The 19,195-nt window shown below is 46.9% G+C and overlaps 1 protein-coding gene across 1 annotated transcript in view; it reads left to right on the top strand.

The window, feature by feature from the left end:
- Positions 1–18,830, top strand: part of MARCHF4 (membrane associated ring-CH-type finger 4) — a 152,431-nt gene extending 133,601 nt beyond the window's left edge. Inside the window, exon 4 of the mRNA XM_075001701.1 lies at positions 18,469–18,830. Within this exon, the coding sequence (XP_074857802.1) occupies positions 18,469–18,830 (362 nt within the window). The remainder of the gene's footprint in view (positions 1–18,468) is intronic.
- Positions 18,831–19,195: the final 365 nt, after the last annotated feature.

The following is a 19,195-nucleotide window of genomic DNA, read 5'->3' as shown; positions in this document are numbered from 1 at the left end:
TCTCAATGTCCAAATACCATGGAAATTGCCTGGAGTGAGGAGCAGCAGGACACAGACTAAGCTGCCATGCCAGGTTCGATTTCAGTGGGGTGGGTGGAAAGGGAGCCAGCTGCCAGGTGCTTCCCCTGATGCTATCAGGAGTCCCCCGAATAAAAATGCCCTGTTGGAAAAGTCAGGGAGATGAGTCAGAGTAACCCTGTGACAGCGAAAGAGATTGAGGCCACATGCTCCAGTGAGTTCAGCATTTATGATCCCCCACATGCAATGTCCCCCCTGGACATATCCTGCCCTGTCAGACTTTCTAACACCAGAGCTAAGCTCTTTCCTCTGGTGTCAAGAGATTTCCTCCAGTGAAAAACTCAGGCCCATTCTGTTCGTTACCATTCTCAGTTGTGGTGGAGAACAGGAGTGAGTTGAACTCATCATGCACATGGATCTCCATTTTCCTGCTGGGGATCAGGGCAATTGTAAGGAAAAGGTGGCATCCATGTGGGAAAGCAAAGTTCAGAGCATGGTGGCAGATCCTGGTGCCCTCCCACCCTTGTTGAGGGCATTGGTGAAGGAGAAAGAGCCCTGGTCCACTGCGGGTCAGCACACCTTCTTGGCTGTTGACAGAAATGGAAAGCCCTTGGCCCCCAGATATTGTTAACATGATTGTCATGGCTGTGATAAGTCTGAAATGCTGAGGGAAAGTGATTAGCCCTTCTGTCAATGGGAGATAACTATTCTCCTGCGGTCTGTGGAGAACAAAGCTGAGCCGATCATTGGCAAACGGGAGCTAAAGTTTCGATTGTTTTACAGGGAGCTGGGCTCAATTTCTCCTCCTCTCCTGGCCTTTTGTGAAGCATCCCTCTTTACATCACTGCTGACGTCACCCATAATCAAAGCTGTCAGCTTTAGGCGATAAGCTATTGCTTCCAGAGGAAGAGATGCCTCCGCTTTGCCCGGCACCACTCAGTCACTGCTCATTGCTGCTCATTCCTTAACCATTTATCTGCTGGGTTTACAAGAAGTCAAACCGTGATAGAAATCCCTGGGCTGCCGGGTTTTCAATTCCAGCTTGACAGTGGTTCAGCTGTGCAGCAAGCAGCTCCTTCACTGGCTGTGGGACACAGTTCAGTGAGCCACAGAAAAATGAGGGGAGGAGGTTTCCCAGCTTCCTGCCAGCCAGCTCATGTCAAATGTGGAGACCCGATGTCTTAGACAGCAATGACCTTCTCTCTAGTTTCCATAAATGTCCATAATTCTTTAAAAAGCCAACTGCAATGCCCCCTACTCCTCGGTTAGTTTGGATCGGTTTTTCGTGGGCAGGGTGGGGGGATCAATAAATATCATCCTTGCATACAGCAACAAGTAGAGCCTGCTAGTATGCCATTGCTCCAGTGACAGGAAGAGGGCGGTGTTTAGCAGCAGAGTCAGGGCCATACTTTCCTCAAGTCTGTCTTAAACCAAGTGACAAGTGAGGCCTACGCTGGGAATTGCTGGCGTCCCTCACTGCAAAAGCACTGAGACAAACTCTCTTTGGTTGGTACCCTGCAACTTTATTGTTTTCAGTGAGGTTCCCCAGACCCACTGGGAGGGGAATTTGCCCCTGGGAGTAGGACTGGGGCTGAAGTTGAACGTGGTGGGTCAAGTGAGGTTACACATACTCCCTGGTCCAATGCTGTTGACTTGCATCCTCCTCTGCCCATGGCTAGGGGACCCAGACCCATCCGGTGACGGCCCAGTACTTTGTGAAGAGACGTGAGGTTAATCAGCACAGCACACAGACTCCTGCGTAACCTCGGCACGTCCGCTTCCCGTGTTCTGCTTCTCACGGCCACCCCAGCCCATCCGTCCTAACGCGTGACAAGGCTATGGCCTGCCAGGTCCTTCACCCAACATGGCTGACATCTCCCATGGAACACCCACTGCCAGCCTGCTAGAGATCTCCACTAGGATTTGCTGCCATCTGGGTTTCCTTGCCCTATGGGCCGTCCAATGGCCTGACTGGGAGCTGCTGAGGACAAGCAGCTTCTCCTTGTCACCTGTCCACACAGTGGGACAGAAATTCATGTCGGGGCAATTCAAGGCAGAGACTCCAGCAGGACACCTAGCTTTGTTTACATAGATACGCTCATTTCTATTGTTCTCCAGTCCAGGCACAGGCCTCTCCCTTCAGGCATTAGAGTGGGCCTTGAGAGTGTTGGGTTCATCTCCTGCCTCTGCTCCAACCTCTTTGTGTGACTTTTTGAGCCTGTTGTCCTGCCCCTCTGTTCCTCACTTTCCCTGTTGCAAAGCAGGAATGACAATCCTGGCTGGTTCATGAAGATAAATGAAGGGCCAGAGGAATAGCCAGACACCACATTTCCTTTAGCATTTGAGGGTTCCTCCTCCACCAACCCTAGCCAATATCTGATCGTTCTCCCCATTTTCTTCATGTGTCTCTGTGGTGAGTGCTCAGAGGGCACCATAGCTGGCACTGTAAGAGCCCAAACATCATAAGCTCTTTTTGATAAGGGAGGTTGTTTTTGTTGTGTATCCAGCAATTAGCGTAAGGTGGCGGGGTGTCTAATATTTGAGTAGCACTTTCTGTGCGCTACAGTGAACAATCCCATTGGCAACCACAGCACGTATCAGTGCGCTGGGTTTTCAACCTACGTACAACATTCCATAGGATCTATTGTACATACTGCGACTATTGTTCTCCCCTGTGACAGATTTTGAAACATAGAATATGTCTGGATTTGCAATATTTGTCTGGATTTTGAAACATAGAATATTTATTATACAATGGCATTCTGGGAACGAAATGCCCTGTGCAGTTCCTATTGATTCTCATGGGGGTACAATGTTGTCCTTACGTATCCTGAGCGGCCTTTTAAAAGCCATAGAGATGTGTCCCATGTGCTTATTTAAAACTGTTCTGGGTTCTCAGTACTTCCATGTGCAAACTGCCCGCTGTGGTGTGGAACACCACAGGGCAGGTACGGCTGCAGAGCTCTGTAGGTATAGGCCACAGCAGCCTCTCTCCTGGGTACACGTGGAATATCCATGGGTGGAAAAAGCACCAGTCTGCAGAGCACCTGAACAGCCAACATTTCTATACCTATTGAGTTGCCGTTTAATGCCTTCCTTCTGTTGCCAGCATGTCGTGCAGCCTCCTTAGCTCTGCCTCGTCTGCTCTGCACTAAGCCCCTAGCTGGCCATTCATGTGGCAAAGGCAGCGCATGGGCAAAGGTGGGATTGCCTGGTCACGTATGGCCCTGTACACTTACAGTGATTCTCCAGCACCATCTCATGTGTGCAATAAATTTTCCCATGTGAACCAGGTATGTGCGGATGGGCACCAGCAGTAGCTCACCAGATTCACTGCTCCCACCACATTCTTATCCAGTTACCTTCACTCAAACAACAAGGGCACAAGAGCGAGCCCCAGAGCTGCAAAGAGGGAGGCTGCCAGTTCCTAGCCATTCCCCTGGAGCAGTGAGAAGAAGACTGGTGATTCTGCAGAGCAGAGCTAGGGAGGGCTGAGCATGGGTGCGTACAGATAGATAGATAGCAATACATAACGCCGACAGACCTGGCAAGTGGGATTGCACCTGCAGACCTTAGGGCCTAATGCCATGAACCTCCACTGCCTCAGCTAAAAGCTGCCTGTCTCTGAGGGCAGCACTACACTAGACATGAAAGTCAGTCCTAGATACACAATTCCAGTTATGACAATGGTATAGCTGGAATCGATGTATCTAAGATCGACTTATCTGGCCATCCTCACAGGGTAAGTCAGTGGGACAAACACTCTTGTCATCAAAAACAACAAGAAGTCCTGTGGCACCTTATAGACTAGCAGATATTTTGGAGCATAAGCTTTTGTGGGCAAAGACCCACTTCACCAGATGCATGAGTGGGAAGGGGGTGAAGTGGGTCTTTGCCCACAAAGCTTATTCTCCAAAATATCTGCTAGTCTATAAGGTGCCACAGGACTTCTTGCTTCTTTTGAAGATACAGACTAACATGGCTACCTCTCTGATACTTGTCTCCTGTCATCCTCCGTTACACCTCATGTGAATGAGCAGTGTAGGGGTCGACTGTCAAATCCTGATGGTTTGATTTAGCACATCCCCACTAGGTGCGCTAAATCAAACCTCAGAAGATGAACCTTGACTGGGTCAATCTTCCAGTAAGTATACATGCACCCTTACCTAAGGCTGTAAACCAGACTTCACTCTCCCTAGTGGTCTGAGAGCCTCTGGGTTATGCGTAGAATCATCCAAGAATAGCCAGCTTGGGTCTCCTACTGCTGAGCGGAGTAGAACTCAGCCATGCATCCTGAGATGTACCTGGCTATTAATTAAATGGTATTTGTGGGGAGGGGTCATCTCCTGCTCTTTTAAGGCGCAGTGAGGGACAGTCAGTGGCGCGTGGTTTCAGAGGACTGGCCATAATCTCCTGTTAAACAATGAAGAGTGTCACCACCTAATGAGAGGAAGAATATCAACAGAGCTGCTGAAGAGGGAATGGAGTTTGGGGAAGCTGATGAGCAGATCGTGAGTTGTCCTTGGCATCCATTTATGTAGTGTACTTGGAGGGTGGGGGTGGAATTCAGCTGCCTGCTGTGTGACAGAACTAGACTAGCCGCAGCATGTTGGTTAGGAGCGAGGGGCGCTGGCTGAGCTATGTGTGGGCTCTCGCCTGGAATTGCCAGTTCTGCCAGGTGCAAGCATTCTTCAGTGATTCTCTCCGATTCTTTGCTGTCACTCCCCATGTTTACAAGCACTAAATCTTCACATTCTTAGAAGTTTCACCCCTTTGCCTGACCCTTGGCCCCTGGGGGTGTTTGCCTTCACACCAACTGCTGCTCTGCAGTGCAGTAGCACTGGAGACTACAAGTAAAGTCCAGCCATTCATCCCGCCAGTGATTTTTGTTGGCAAGCTGTGGCAATTCATCACCGGTCAGGAAGCGTGCACCCGCTGCTTTTAATCCCAGCTGCCAGCAAGAAAAATCGGAGGCATCCACTACATCTGACGGCATCTCTGCACAACCGCAGGTAATAACAGAAGAAATCAATAGCCAATTAAACCTGATCCACGGCATTTGATCTTTCAGGGGATGATGGGAACCGTAATTAATGGAGCTTCCTAGAGACCATCACAACTCAAGGTTTCTTGTCAAGGCTAATGTGCTTTCATTTTAACTGTGAGTGCTGCAACGCACTGCCTAAGGAGGGGAAGGACTGGAGTAGTTTGTGTTTGTGTGTGTGTGTGTGTGTGTGTGTGTGGTGAGCCTGGTGGCCTGCCCATGCCTGGTTAGATGGAGTTGGAAAGTTCCCATATATTGCATGCATAGAACGCAAGTACTGTCAGGGGCAAGGTGAAAAGAGTCACTAAGGTATTAGGGCCTGTGGGAATAATTTTAGGGGAGGTGCCAAATATGTGCACTACCCACCATGGCATACCAGTGGTTTTTGGAGAAGAAGGATTAATGAGGCCAGGATACTCAATTGCAGTTTGGCATCTCATTCTCTTTGACCCTTTTGCAAATCGTAACCTGTTGCTCAAGCTGGCTTTCCCAACGAAGAAGCTCAGAATAGAGCTCTCAGGCAGGATGAGAGAATAGGGTCTCACTGGGCTGAGGATGCTCAACCTTGTCATTCAGAGTATGTGTGTGCATGAGGCAAATAGGGGGATATATTACTGCAAGGAGCTGCTTCCATTAGATCATCTTTAAGTGAAAGGCATTTACTCACCAATCACATAGGCAGCTGTAGAGCAGGTATCGTCCCGTGTTTCGATTTAGCTGCAGAATGTTGGAGCAAATTGTACACAGTGTGTGCTCTCTCTCCCAGAAATATTGCATAAGTTCTTTCTCTGTTGCTTCCCTCGGTATGAAATAGGTTCTCTAAGAGGATAATATACGTGCTTGGGTCTTTGTGTGTGCAAAACATAACTGAGGGGAAGTGGGACAGCATTCCTGTAGCTACCCCTCTACGTGCCCTGTCTCGAAGGAGATTGGGAGTGGGAGGGTCGAGTGTTCAGGAATTTTAATGAGGAACCTCCGTCTTGTCCATCTCCTCCTTGTGCTGTTGGAGAATACTCCAGTTCAAGGGCAGGAGTATAACCCCACAGGGGCCTTGTTGGACAGAGTGGCACATCTGGGAAATGCTCTGGACTGAATGGAGCTAGAAGGGAAGCAGATATCTTACGTATGAGTTCCTGGCATGCTGAGCAATTCAGCATCATCCTGCCACCAGGGTAGTGTTTTTTCCTGATTTCCTTTTGGCGGCTCCCACACTAAAATGCGGGGTCCAGCCACAGACCTGCCCCCTGCTCCAATGCACATTTCCCTTGGTGGCTGACTGGGGCTAGCAAACCCCTTCCCAGTCACAGACTAGTTTCAGGCCCTGTCCAGTGACCAGGCAGCTGGAATATAAATAAGCAATTGAAGTCCTTTCTTGTGCTGCAGCTGAGGCAACAATCCCTGTTTTGTGCAATCGTGTCATCCATAAAGGGTGCATGTCCACTCTGTTTTAGTATCAGCCTTTCTGGGCAATGATCTGCTAAGTCGGGTCTTCTGCTCCTAAACCATTGGGTCATGTCTTCCTTTTAAAAAAAAAACACTCCTTCACCGTCTGTCTGTCACTCACCAGCTCAGAAGGCAGTCACACGTTTACGTCATAGACAAGGAACGAGTGAGGCACTCCAGCACTGAGAATCATAGCCCCCACCCCCATTTCTGAAGGGACTAAACTGTTTGCATGTCATGTTGTATTGATTGTTCAGTCAGGGTGTGGAGCAGATAGGCTGTTGTGCATTCCCCAGAAGGCATTTCTGCAGCTGCAGCACACTCATGCTGAATTTGATTACTGGAAGGCTGGTAGCTCTCCACTGGGCAGGCACAGCACCAGTCAGCTGAGGTGGGCCTGACCTGACAAGTTTGTATCTACTTCTGAGCTCTCTTTGTTGGGTCTGGAGTTGGGCTCATCACTACCGATACCGTCTGAGCACCCAGCTGTTTTATTCAAAAGGAGTCACTTTTATGTACATTGCATTCCAGAATTCTGGAAAACATTTGTCCCCACACAGAGACCTCTTACATACAGAATGGGGAGAGACTGTTTAGGAATGACTACAGCAGAAAGGGATCTAGGGATTATAGTGGACCACAAGCTAAATATGAGTCAACAGTGTGATGCTGTTGCAAAAAAAGCAAACATGATTCTGGGATGCATTACCAGGTGTGTTGTGAACAAGCCACGAGAAGTCATTCTTCCGCTCTACTCTGCGCTGGTTAGGCCTCAGCTGGAGTATTGTGTCCAGTTCTGGGCACCACACTTGAAAAAAGATGTGGAGAAACTAGAGAGGGTCCAGAAAAGAGTGACAAGAATGATTAAAGGTCTAGAGAATGTGACCTATGAAAAAAGGTTGAAACAATTGGACTTGTTTAGTTTGGAAAAGAGAAGATTGAGGGGAGACATGATAGCGGTTTTCAGGTATCTAAAAGGGTGTCATAAGGAGGAAGGAGAAAACTTGTTCTTCTTGGCCTCTGAGCATAGAACAAGAGGCAACGGGCTTAAACTGCAGCAAGGGAGGTTTAGGTTGGACATTAGGAAAAAGCTCCTAACTGTCAGGGTGGTCAAACAGTGGAATAAATTGCCAAGGGAGATTGTGGAATCTCCATTGCTGGAGATATTTAAAAACAGGTTAGATAGACATCTAACAGGGATGGTTTAGATAGTACTTGGTCCTGCCATTGGGGCAGGGGGCTAGACTCAATGGCCTCTCGAGGTCCCTTCCAGTCCTAGTGTTCTATGATTCTATGATTCTTTGCAAAAGGAGCCTCCCCTGCTGTCCCCCGCTGGGTCCTGATGCCTGCCAGATAGCTACGGGGTGGGGTAGGGCTGCAAAAATCTACAGCAGCCAGGGGGGAGAGAGCACAGAGATGGGAAGAAGAATCCACTCCATACTCAGATACCACTTGGCACAGGTCAGCAGATAGGTTGGGAACAGGGACTCATCTCCAGCTGCAACGAGGAGGTGCAGGGCTGCTTTTGGTGCCATCCTTCCTTTCGCTGCTAGAAGGGTCGTTGCTGAGGACAGAAGGGGTGAGAGAGGGGCCAGATCAATACAACTCTTGTCCCTCCTCACAGATGCCCTGAGATGGTGTCATCCTTTGCATGCCATTGGTGTGGAGACCTGTCACAAGTGAGTCCTAGTGGTTTGTAGGGCCAGCCTTCCAGCCAGAAGCCCCAGAGGCTACAGGCAGCAGCACCAATAGCTGATGGGAGATTTGTGGGAATGGGCTCCAGTTTATCTAATCTCAGCCAGAAGCCATCTGTCGAGGCATCGCTCACCTTCCTGCAGAGACCATGCTGGTGCTACCAACAGCATAGGTCCTATCCTTCCAAAAGCAGGCCATGCTCCAGCTCCTATGTGGCTTGCAGTGTTTGAAGACACAGGAAGAGAAGCCAACTCACTGAATCAGAAATGTCACAGCTCCTACATCCAACATATTGGCCAACAACTGCACCCTTCTGGGATAGGATATGGAAATGCACATCTCATAGAGCTGGAAGGGACCTCAGGGGTCAGCAAGTCCAGTCCACTGCCCTGTTGGCATGAACAAGCACCATCCCCCCCTTTTTAAAAAAAAATCTATTTGCCCTAGATCACTAAATTGCCCCCTCAAGGATTGAGCTCACAACCCTGAATTTAGCAGGCTAGTGCTCAATATACTGCTATCCAAAGCCAGCACAGTGAGGTATTATTAACAGGAGTGTTTGATGTAAGGCAAGGGAGGTAACTTTCCCATTTTACTTGACCCTGATGAAGTCTCACTTGCCATACAGGGTTCAGTTCTGGGCACCACACTTTAGGAAAGATGTTGCACAAGTTGGAGTGAGTCCAGAGGAGAGCAAAAAAATGCAGCAAGAGCTTCAGAAAACCTGAGCTATGAGGCAAGGTTGAAAAGGTAGAACCAGCATCTCTCTTTCTGAGATGGAAAATTGAGGAGCTGAAAATGAAGCCTGGGTTATTAGTTTCCTGCACAGGATCCATCATGGATTTAGCAGCAGCAACACAGCCCATAGCAGGGAGTAAAACTTTTGTTTATTGTCATCTTTTACTATGTTCAGTTGCAAGCTCCTCAGGCAAAGCCCCGTCACTTTATCTACCTGCAAAGCTCTAGGCACACCCCATGATACAGTAGAACTGATCCATGATAAAGGCAATTTCTGGGCAAAACTGTGTCATTCATCTTTCCTAACAGGGAAAAAAAAAAGTAGTAAGTTAGCCTGGTCCTGATCCCCAGACCAGTTCCCAACTGGGTAAATATAATTGGATACGTCCAGTGCGCTGAGCGGTATCTCCTCTTTATAAGCCTAATATCTCGAGCTCTTGTGGCGTAGCTGTGCTAACATAACACTGGATAATGGTCATTGTGAAGTATGTTTTGAGTCCCATGGCAGGATAGTTGCAAGCTTTTGTGTGACTAGAAATGGGTTGTTTTGAATTTTTCTCACCAGTCATTCATATAAACAGGCTGGGAGGGGATTAATGGCTCAAAGTGTATGTCTACACAGCAGCCTTATTCTGGAATAAACTATTCTGGAATAGCTATTCTGAAATACTTTGAAATAACGCTGCTACACATTAAACTACACTTAGAAATAGCACTTAGCTATTTCGCAATACATTGTCTGCGCTCATAGAGCCTATTTTGAAATAGCGCAACTGGACACACTATGGCTTACTTTGAAATAAGCTCTATGGCCTGGCTTAGCAGCACCTATTTCGAAATAGCTACTTCAAAATAGGCAGTATTCCTTGTAGAATGAGGCTTACCAGTTTTGAAATAAGCCAACTGCTATTTTGAAATTATTTTGTGTTGTGTTGTGTAGACACTAGGATAGTTATTTCAAAATAGAAACTTACTGCCATGTAGACCTACCCTTAGGGCTATGAACCCAAGCATTGCTGCAGTGGGCTAGAGCCTAGGGAATAGGAAGTGAAATTCACTTCAGATAGAACCTGGCCAGTCTAGGGTCACCACTCCAAGCCATAAGGGAACTGCAAAATGTAAACCTGTAGCATCAAAAGTGAAAAGCAAAAGGGTGTTTACTTTTGTTACTGACTCAGTATATCTGACAGAAGAATAGCCCCCAGTTTGGGGTGAGTTTGCCCTATTTCTTAGTATCTATCTTGAACCTGCTGTTCTCAGCTGTGACCCACTGAGGTACAGTGAAAACAGCAAAGAGGAGAGCAATGTAAACATCTGTCTTGTCAAACTGGTTAAAAAGAAGTCAGAAATGCCATCATCTCAGGCATTCCAGCACTTATTTAATCAGCTACACACTAAAATTGAAGAGGGGTGGTTATTACAAATCAATTTAATCAAAGGATTCCTCTAATCCCAAGAGATCAGCCACATCAATGTGTTTAACTCGGCTCTTACCCAATTATCATACTGTTGCCAATCCTTTAGTAGCTAATATCTAAAACTTTATCAGTACGTTACAAGTACATAAACTCATTGCAAAGTTCTGGTGTCAGGTTTGGAGCAATGATTAAATAAACTGGTGGCGTATAAAGTCTCTGCTAACTTCCAAAAGATTGGAAAGTCTTCTGTCCATTGGCTGGAATAGCCCTTTCAGTGTAAGTCCGAGACAAAAGCAGGAAAGAGGCAAACTTGAGATGTTTTCAGGGTTTTTTATTCTTTTACCCACATGGAAGGAACTTCTGTCCCAAACAAAGCTTCCAGCACAGTTTGCAGGAAAAGTTGTCTCCATTTTGCAGATGGAGAAACTGAGGCACAGCACAGGTCTTTACCCATGGCACCTCAGCATGTTACTGGCGGAGCCAGGAACAGAGTCCAGGTCTTCAAACTCTCTTTCTGTGGGTAGAACAGAGTGTGCTCAAGCTTACAGGGCAGGGAGAGAGAGAGGAAATTTGTGAGACTGTGAAAATAAAGTCATTCTTCCTGGATGTTTTCTCATTTTGCTACAAGAAAGATCTCGTTTATTGCTGCCCGTATAGCTACATGCTGCCCTTTAATCTGTGGCTTTATTGTGTCCTGTGGATTAAATATCACAAGAGTACAAGAGCCCTGAAGCATACAACATTCATTTCCCAGTATCCCAATAGAGTCATCTAGACCTAAAGCCAGGCATCCGTCTATGGTTTGTTTGTTTATCTATTTTAGTGGGAGTGAGAGGGGAGCTGGCAGCCAGGAACAGAACAATACTGAAACTTGTGCTGTGGTCGGAGGAGGATAGGCCCTGGCTTGTAGCTCAGGTGGGTCAAGGTTGAAGAAGCGGCCTCCCAACTCTGTGTTCGTGTGAGTCAGCTCCCAGTAGTCGTAGTGCATGCTGCTGCGTGTCCATTAAATCTCTTCAGCGAGCTGACTTTGTTGCTTTCAGCCAAACCATGCTGGGCTAGTGTGATCTGGGTTGGACTACGTCAAAACTTGGTGGAGACACATACACACGTGCACACCTACACACACCCACACCTCCTCTGTTAGTATTTTTGCTCCAGGAAGCAGTAGAAACCACTCCCCTGGCACAGCTCCTTCTTCAAGCCAGACCTGAACCGCTTAGCCCCATATGTGGTCCTAAGGGGTGCCAGGTGGTTCATGTGCCGCCTTTCAGATGCGCTGGCACACCACGCACCTAACCAGTTACGGGCATGACAACTCCCTGGACACATCTCACTCAAGCAGCTGCTAGCCCTGGCATCCTGCACAAAGTCCAAGGGGCGTGATTCCAATTTGCTTTCTCCAGTCCCTTTTCGGATTCCGTGGGATAAAATGTTCTTAGTTTCCCATCCTAAACATCAGTGTCGGTTACCACTAATTGCTGCAACAGCTCAGTGGCGGAGAAAGTGTTCCCAGGGTGTGTAATTTATGAATCAGTTTGGGGGGCACCAGACAACTGCAAGCTGTTATGTTGTCTTTGCCTGGAAACTATTCCCTTGCAGCCTGCAAGTTAGAGGGGACACACACACACATACAAACCTCCCCCAGAGGGGACACACACACACACACATGAACCTCTCCCAGTCTGTCTGCCAGGCCACCCACTCAGATCAGTGCATTCTGAGGATTGAATGCAAAGACCTGGACTCCTTCCTCCCAGCCGGGCACGGGACTGTCTGTGTAATGAGCATTCTCCTTGCAGAGCAGGAAGAGTTGCAACCTTCTGAGAGCTTGATGCATTGGAGTACTCTCTCTGCTCCCAGTGTCGAGCTGAACAGGGTAGGCCTGAGGGTCAGGAATATTCTCCCCGTTTGGTGTGATGGCCTCTCAGAAGGGACCTGCAGTTCACAGAGCTCAGCCATATGGCTCACAGTGGGGAAGGAGCGAGGGCAGGTGGCTTAGAGACGGCAGCTGCCAAGGTCGGGAACCCCATGTTCACAGTGCTGTCTGAGCCTTCGTGGAGGAGCTACTTCGGAACTCAAAGTCATTGCAGGAAAGGAAAAGTCCCCACAAACACCTGATCTGCCCTGGATTATTATCCAGTGACTATATCCCATCAGAGCCTAGGGAATGAGTGCGAAGCAGCACCTGAAAAGCTGACCCTGCGTTGGGGTACCCCTGACAGGTTCATCCATTCATCTCCATCCCAAGCCATGCACTCTGACGCTCATTGTCCAAGGCTTGGCGAGCAGCTTTCTTTGTACTGCAGGAAAGTGATTAATGACAATTGACACAGCACCCTGAAGAACACAGAACTTTACAAACCCTGCAAATCTGTCCTGAGGAGGTCACCCTCCAGCTCAGGCAAACACCAATGCACCAGACAAGACTCCTATTATATGTTGTGAGCCCAGCAGGACACATCAGTGGTTGTGACAACTTCCCCCAAAGGGCTTAAGGGATGAACAAAAAGAGGAGAGGGAGTTCAGCTCCCTCCTGGACAGCTGGAGGTTATTCCAGGCACAGCATGGGAGTGGGGAGAAGAAGGCACAGTGAGCAGTTAAGACAGAACCTATGGAAGATCACAGCTCGTGAGAGGAGATGCTAAATGAGATGAGAGCAGAGGGGTGAGTGAGGACTGAGCAACAAGGAGGTTTGGAAATGGGCGGGAGAGAGCTTGAAGTTGATTCAGCAAATAAAGGGATTCAAGGAGGGGAGGATGACTTGGTCAGAGGCCTGTTTTTGAATCTCTCCAGAATGAAATCCCAGGAGGACCTGCCTCATCTCCCAGGACGGCTTATCCAACCTGCTCTTCAATATTTCCAATGATAGAGATTCCACAGCCTCCCCAGGCAATTTATTCTAATGTTTAACCACCTTCACAGGAAGTTTCTCTGATGTCCAACATAAACCTCCCTTGCTGAAATTTAAACCCATTCCTTCTTGTCCTGTCGTCAGAGGCTAAAGAGAATATTTTTTTCTCCCTTCTTCTTGTAACAACTGTTTAGGTGTTTGAAAGCTGTTCTCGCATCCCCTTCTCAGTCTTCTCTTTTCCGAACCAAACAAACCCAGTTCTTTCAATCCTCCCTCATAAGTCATGTTTTCTAGACCTTTAATCATTTGTATTGCTCTTCTCTGGACCTTCTCCAATTTCTCCACATCTTTCTTGAAATATGGTGCCCAGAAAACACAGTACTCCAGTTGAGGCCTAACCAATGCAGAGTAGAGCAGAAGAATAACTTCTCCTATCTCACTTGTGATACTCCCGTTAATGCATCCCGGAATGATGCTTGCTTTTTTGTTGTGGGCTCATATTTAGCTTGGGGTCCACTTTGACCCCTAGATGCCTTTCTGCAGTACTCCTTTCCAGGGAGTCAATTCCCATTTTGCATGTGTGAAACTGACTGTTCTTTCCTAAGTGGAGTACTTTGCACTTATCCTTATTCAACTTTGTCCTATTTGCCTCAGACCCATTTCTCCAGTTTGTCCTGTTTGTTTTCCCCAGTTTGAATTATAACCCTACCTCCAAAGCACTTGCAGCCCCTCCCAGCTTGTTGATACAACAAAAAGGGAAAGAACAAGCTCAGAATGAGATGCCAAACTGGAATAAATTGCCTAAGGTGGTTATACAATCTCCGTCATTGGAGATATTTAAGAGCAGGTTGGATAAATATCTGACAGGGATGGTCTACGTGGTGCTTGGTCCTGATGTGAGAGCAGAGGACTGGACATGATGACCTCTTGAGGTCCCTTCCAGATCTAGTGTTCTGTGATTCTGTGATTCTGTGATTGTGGGGAGCAGTCACAGCACACCAGCTGCCTAGCCATTGGTGAGTTTATCTGTGTTGTGAGACATAGAGCTCATGTTTAGTCACTGTGACATAATAAATGAGTATTCTCTGTCTCAGTTGACACAGCTCTTTGTCCATGCTTGTGCTCAGACACCATGCTGGTGAGCTTAGATTGAGATTCTGAATAGAATACATAATTTAGTCCAATAATAAGTCAACAAGAGAGTGAGTAGGAAAACCTTCTTGTAATGCAGAGAAAAGACTTAAGAGAAATAGGAAGCTCTTTGTAGAAGTGGTAGGCTCAGCTCACCTAGACCAATCTGATAGTTATAATGTCTTATGCTTTTTTAGGGTGGAAATGGGAGTCAAACCAGGTTCTTCCCTTATGAAAGCTGAGATGGAAGTAACAATTCTGCCGTCTCTCTGGTTCTGCAGGTGTCCTGCCTTGTGGACGCTGCAGAATTGGGGCTTCCTGGAATGGCCAGAAGCGGCAACATGATTTTCTAGCAAAGTCAGTGATTCCCACCCCAAAGAGGGAGACTTTGAAAGGAGCACCTTGTAGGGAACAGAAGGGAGCATGCTGTAATGCAAGGAGCAGGAAGACTGAGCAGCCAAGGCTATCCTAAGGTCCACAAAATTCTCCCTTCCAGCTTCTTGAGGGTTCCGAACCTCACCTGCCTGCTCTGCCTTATGGAACAGCTCCTAAGCAATACAGGGAGCATTTGGGTTCTTCTACAGGTTTCTCCAGCTTGACAAGGCCTTGAATTGGGAGGATTTGTCCCAGTTAGTAAGAAGGGTTCTCTGAGTGATGGCACATCAGGGAGGAGGGTCTTTGGAGCTGCCTGCAGGAATTTAAGTTAGATTTTAACCCAAGTTTATTCTCATGGACGCATAATAGTTTTGCTAGACACTCAGTGACTGACTCTTGCTCTTTCTTGGTATTCACCGTTTCAAATGAATCACCATTACTTCCGCCCCTCTGCTCAGTCCCCTTTTCATTTTACAGTTTCCAGAGCTTGGTGCTGTGAAATCAATAAGTAATTTAGAGCCTGGCAAACAGAGAAGAAAACAAGTTATTTTGCTCTTATATGAATATTTTTAAGTCAGAATTGTCTGTAAAAACGGGATCGGTCAACACAACAACCAAACCGTGTAGCATCACTTTAAGCCCTAGGTCGAAGAGTGCAAACTGGGTATTTTCTTCTTGGCTGAAAAACGTCCTCCATGGAATCAGACCTATTCGCCCAAGCATAAAGCTTGGAGCGGGGATTATAAACCCTTTTTTATTAGCTTACCACCCTTACTATTGAGCAGTCTAATTCAAGAGGGTAGTTTGAAAAATTCTTGTGTTACCTTTTAATAATAAAGGGGTATGGTCTTATGCCGCTAACACAGACCCTGCACCCCCTCTAGAGAAAAGTACACTGCCTGACCACTTACCAAAGTCTTGGCATGGCCCCCCCATCAAAAATTATTGCCCGCCCCAATCTACAATGAGATAGTAAATGAGAGTCCAAACAAGTTCATTCTGGGAGTCAACCCTTTCTCCCAGCCTTTTCCTAGCTGCCTATTGGAATTTAAGGTGAGCTTTCAAAGTGCAGATTTGTTCCAATAACCTGTTGGCTGCAGCCTTACATCTCAGGCCAGAAAGTGCAACCAGTTTGCTATAACTTCAGGAGCTGAGCCGATGAGAGAGCACACTGATGTTCAACTGAGCACCCTAGGATGTTGGAGAGCATGAGGGAGTGCTGGACAGAAGGCAAAGCAGCTGAGGTGTGGTTCATCAGTATTGGTACTATATCGTTTCTCGCTCGTGATGTTCAGCTCCACGCGCACCGTGTTCCCATGTTAAGTATAACAATGAAGAGCACCTCAAAATATTTAAGTGTTCCCAATATTCTGTACCAAGTTCTTAAGTACGTTGGAAAATTAGAAAAAGCACAGTGCTTTTTTTTCCTTTATCTGCAAATGCTTTATTTAAAACAGGCTTTTGAAACAAACACATCCCCCTGGATTCTGGCTGGCCTTCAGCCCCTATTGTCCAGTCTTGCAAGCTTCAGTCCCTGTGTTCCAGCTCTCACACCAGCCAGGGCATGTGGAAGCCCTCCCCTTTCATTTCTGATTGATCACTACAGCCAGCAGTGGGTAGCCTCACCCCTGGCCTAGCCCATTAGCAGTGAGGCGACTTGTTCATGGTGTTGGGGAAAACCCCAAAGCACATTGTCCCTTGTTTGGCTATTGTTCTGGAACAATCGCTCTGTGATGCACCAGTGTCCAAAGAACAAGCAAATGCTTATAATAGGTGAGCTCTTTCTTACCACACAGGAGTTGAAGGGTCTTGCACTTGTACGTATACTTATAAATACGCTCGTGTTATTTCCACAGCACACTTCTACTGATGAGTATTTCTGCAATGGTGTGCATAGGCTAGGTCTACACTAGAAGTATGTCTGCAGAAGCTACTGTTGGAAGAGATGTTCCAGCAAAACTTCTGTTGACAGAGCACGTCTACACATAAAAGTGGTTCAATCTGTTGATCTGCTCTGTCAACAAAAGGGCCCCCGGAGCATCTACATGGGTTTTTTGTTGACAGTTTCTATTGACAAAATGCATTTTGTGCATAGATGATCTGAGTTTTATCTACAAAACCCCAGTTTTGTCTACAAAACTCTCCAGTATACACGTAGCCCCAGTGAAGTCATTTTAATCAGTACTTAGGGCTACAAACCCAGTGAAAACTTGGCTTTTGACTCTCATGCCACGTGTCTTTCATTCTTTGCTGTTGCATTTATTCTTGTGACAGCTTGGGGGCTGGTAAACTGTGGTTGCTCCCAGCTGGGAGCACCAGTGATCCTGGTCAGATCTTGATCATGCCCCAGCTGGTGCAATTCAACAGTACCACGAAAAAACAAACAATCCAGGTGCTGGCCTGGCTGAGTGTTTGTCTGTCCACTGGAATACTTACAGCTGTTGTGCTTGTGTAATGGGTAAATCGCTGTACATTTGATTATCCAACAAAGTGTGATTTGGAGGGTCATATGAATTACTGCTGTATAATATCCTGCTTTAAATTGTGATTCAGAATGAGACTGAAATTTTATTTATTGAATGTTACAATATGTCACCGAGGCCAGTCTGTCTGAGGTGCTACACTTTCTACCCCCAGGTCAGTAGGATGTGACAGTACAGCGTGAGAGGAATCCATCTACATCTTTTTTAAGCTAGCTAGAAAAGCATTTATGCCATGATATTCTCTATGGTATCAATGCTCCTACTACTCTTTAGCACATACGTTGCAAATTTTATCTTCCAGGTGATTCATGAAGATTAAGTAATTAATTATCACAGTCCTCCTGAAAGAGAGTTGAGTATTTTTACAATCCTGGTTTGACAGACCTCATAGCTGAGGTTCAGAGAGAGGGGAACTGACCTCCCTAATGCCTCAGGAATGAGTAAACAGTTCGGATTAGAAGTTAGGGGTTTTCATCACAGTCTGTTAGTGCTCTAACCACTAGAGTACATTTCCCTTATATCCTTGTATGATTCTGGTTTGGTGTATCTAGAATATATTGTGTGTGCAGGTAGATGGACTCCAGCAACAAGCTCCCCGTACAAGACACAATATAGTGCAAAGTCAGTGATGAATCATTTGCACTCTGTACATGTTTGTATCTGTCAAAACAAAAGCACTCTCCAAAGATGCATAGGTTTAATTTCTCCTAATTTTTGCAGATGCCATAACCATGACACAGAAGTTAAGTCCTTCGCCTGCGATCACACAGCAAGTCAGTGGCAGTCAGGAATAGAGCCAAGATGTCTTGAATCCCAGCGCCTGGGTTCCAGGCACTAGACACCCACTGCCTTGTATGCAGCTAGATATGAGTTACATCTATGTGTAGTGTTAGCCCAAAGGCTGCCAATAGCACATAGATTCCAGTCATTCCCACATTCATGCATTTTCAGGTAGGTGAGTCTTGATAAACAGCCTGTAGGGTGGATCAAACCAAAATGGTACGTTGGTGAATGGATATGGTTGTGCTGTGCGGCACAAACCATCCTCCTGCACGTAAGACCCTTTGAGATAAAACCATGATCTGTTTAATTGAGGTGGTCTGGTGGAGCAGAAGGACCTGTGATCTGTTAGTAATTAAAAGCCTTGATTTATCATAGAATATACACTGAGTTCATGGGCCACTAAGCAGACAGCAAGCTGGACTGAGGCTGTGCTGAATTTCCAGCTTCTCTCTAAAGTCTCCCTTGATTTTTCTTCTGCCTTCCTTCCAGGTCTAATAATACATGAAGGGCCCTCGGTTTACCGGATTTTCAAACGGTGGCAGGCAGTAAATCAGCAATGGAAAGTGCTGAACTATGACAAAACGAAAGATATGGAGGACCAAAAAACGGGGACCAGGACAAACTTCCGAACCTCCTCCCAAACCAACCATTCGTCCTCCACCGGTGGTACAGCCAGCAATGCCGCTCCAGCCGACAACGGGGTCCGAGGTGCGAGCCATGCCACCGGCACCCTGTCTGACCACCACTGTGCTTACACCATCTTGCATATACTCAGCCAGCTGAGGCCCCATGAACAGAGAAGCCAGTCTAGCACTAACAGAGAGCTTGTCATGCGGGTCACAACGGTCTGAGGGAAGGAATTCAGGAGGCCTTAACGCAAAGCGGAGGAGACAAAGAACTCAAGAGCAGTGAAGCATGGTGTGCCTTCATTTTCTGCAAGCTGCACAAGGTGTAGAAGCAGCACTTGGCCAATTGAGAAGAAGGAGAGGCACAGCTGCACACACATGCTTAAGAGGTTAACATTTTTCCAGCCAGTCAATATTATTTTTAAAAAAAAAATAGTGCAATATGGACTAACAAATGACTAGGCGGAGCTTTGGAGAAGCAGAGTAACAGCTGGTATTAGCATGTCTTACGAGTTCTATTATCTGGGGATGGATCATGTTCTGCAAACACACACACATACACGTCCCCACGCACAGCAGACACACAGCTT

Source organism: Carettochelys insculpta, chromosome 8, assembly GCF_033958435.1.
Source record: "Carettochelys insculpta isolate YL-2023 chromosome 8, ASM3395843v1, whole genome shotgun sequence".
NCBI classification, from domain to species: Eukaryota; Metazoa; Chordata; order Testudines; family Carettochelyidae; genus Carettochelys; species Carettochelys insculpta.
This window is presented reverse-complemented; position numbering and strand designations above follow the sequence as displayed.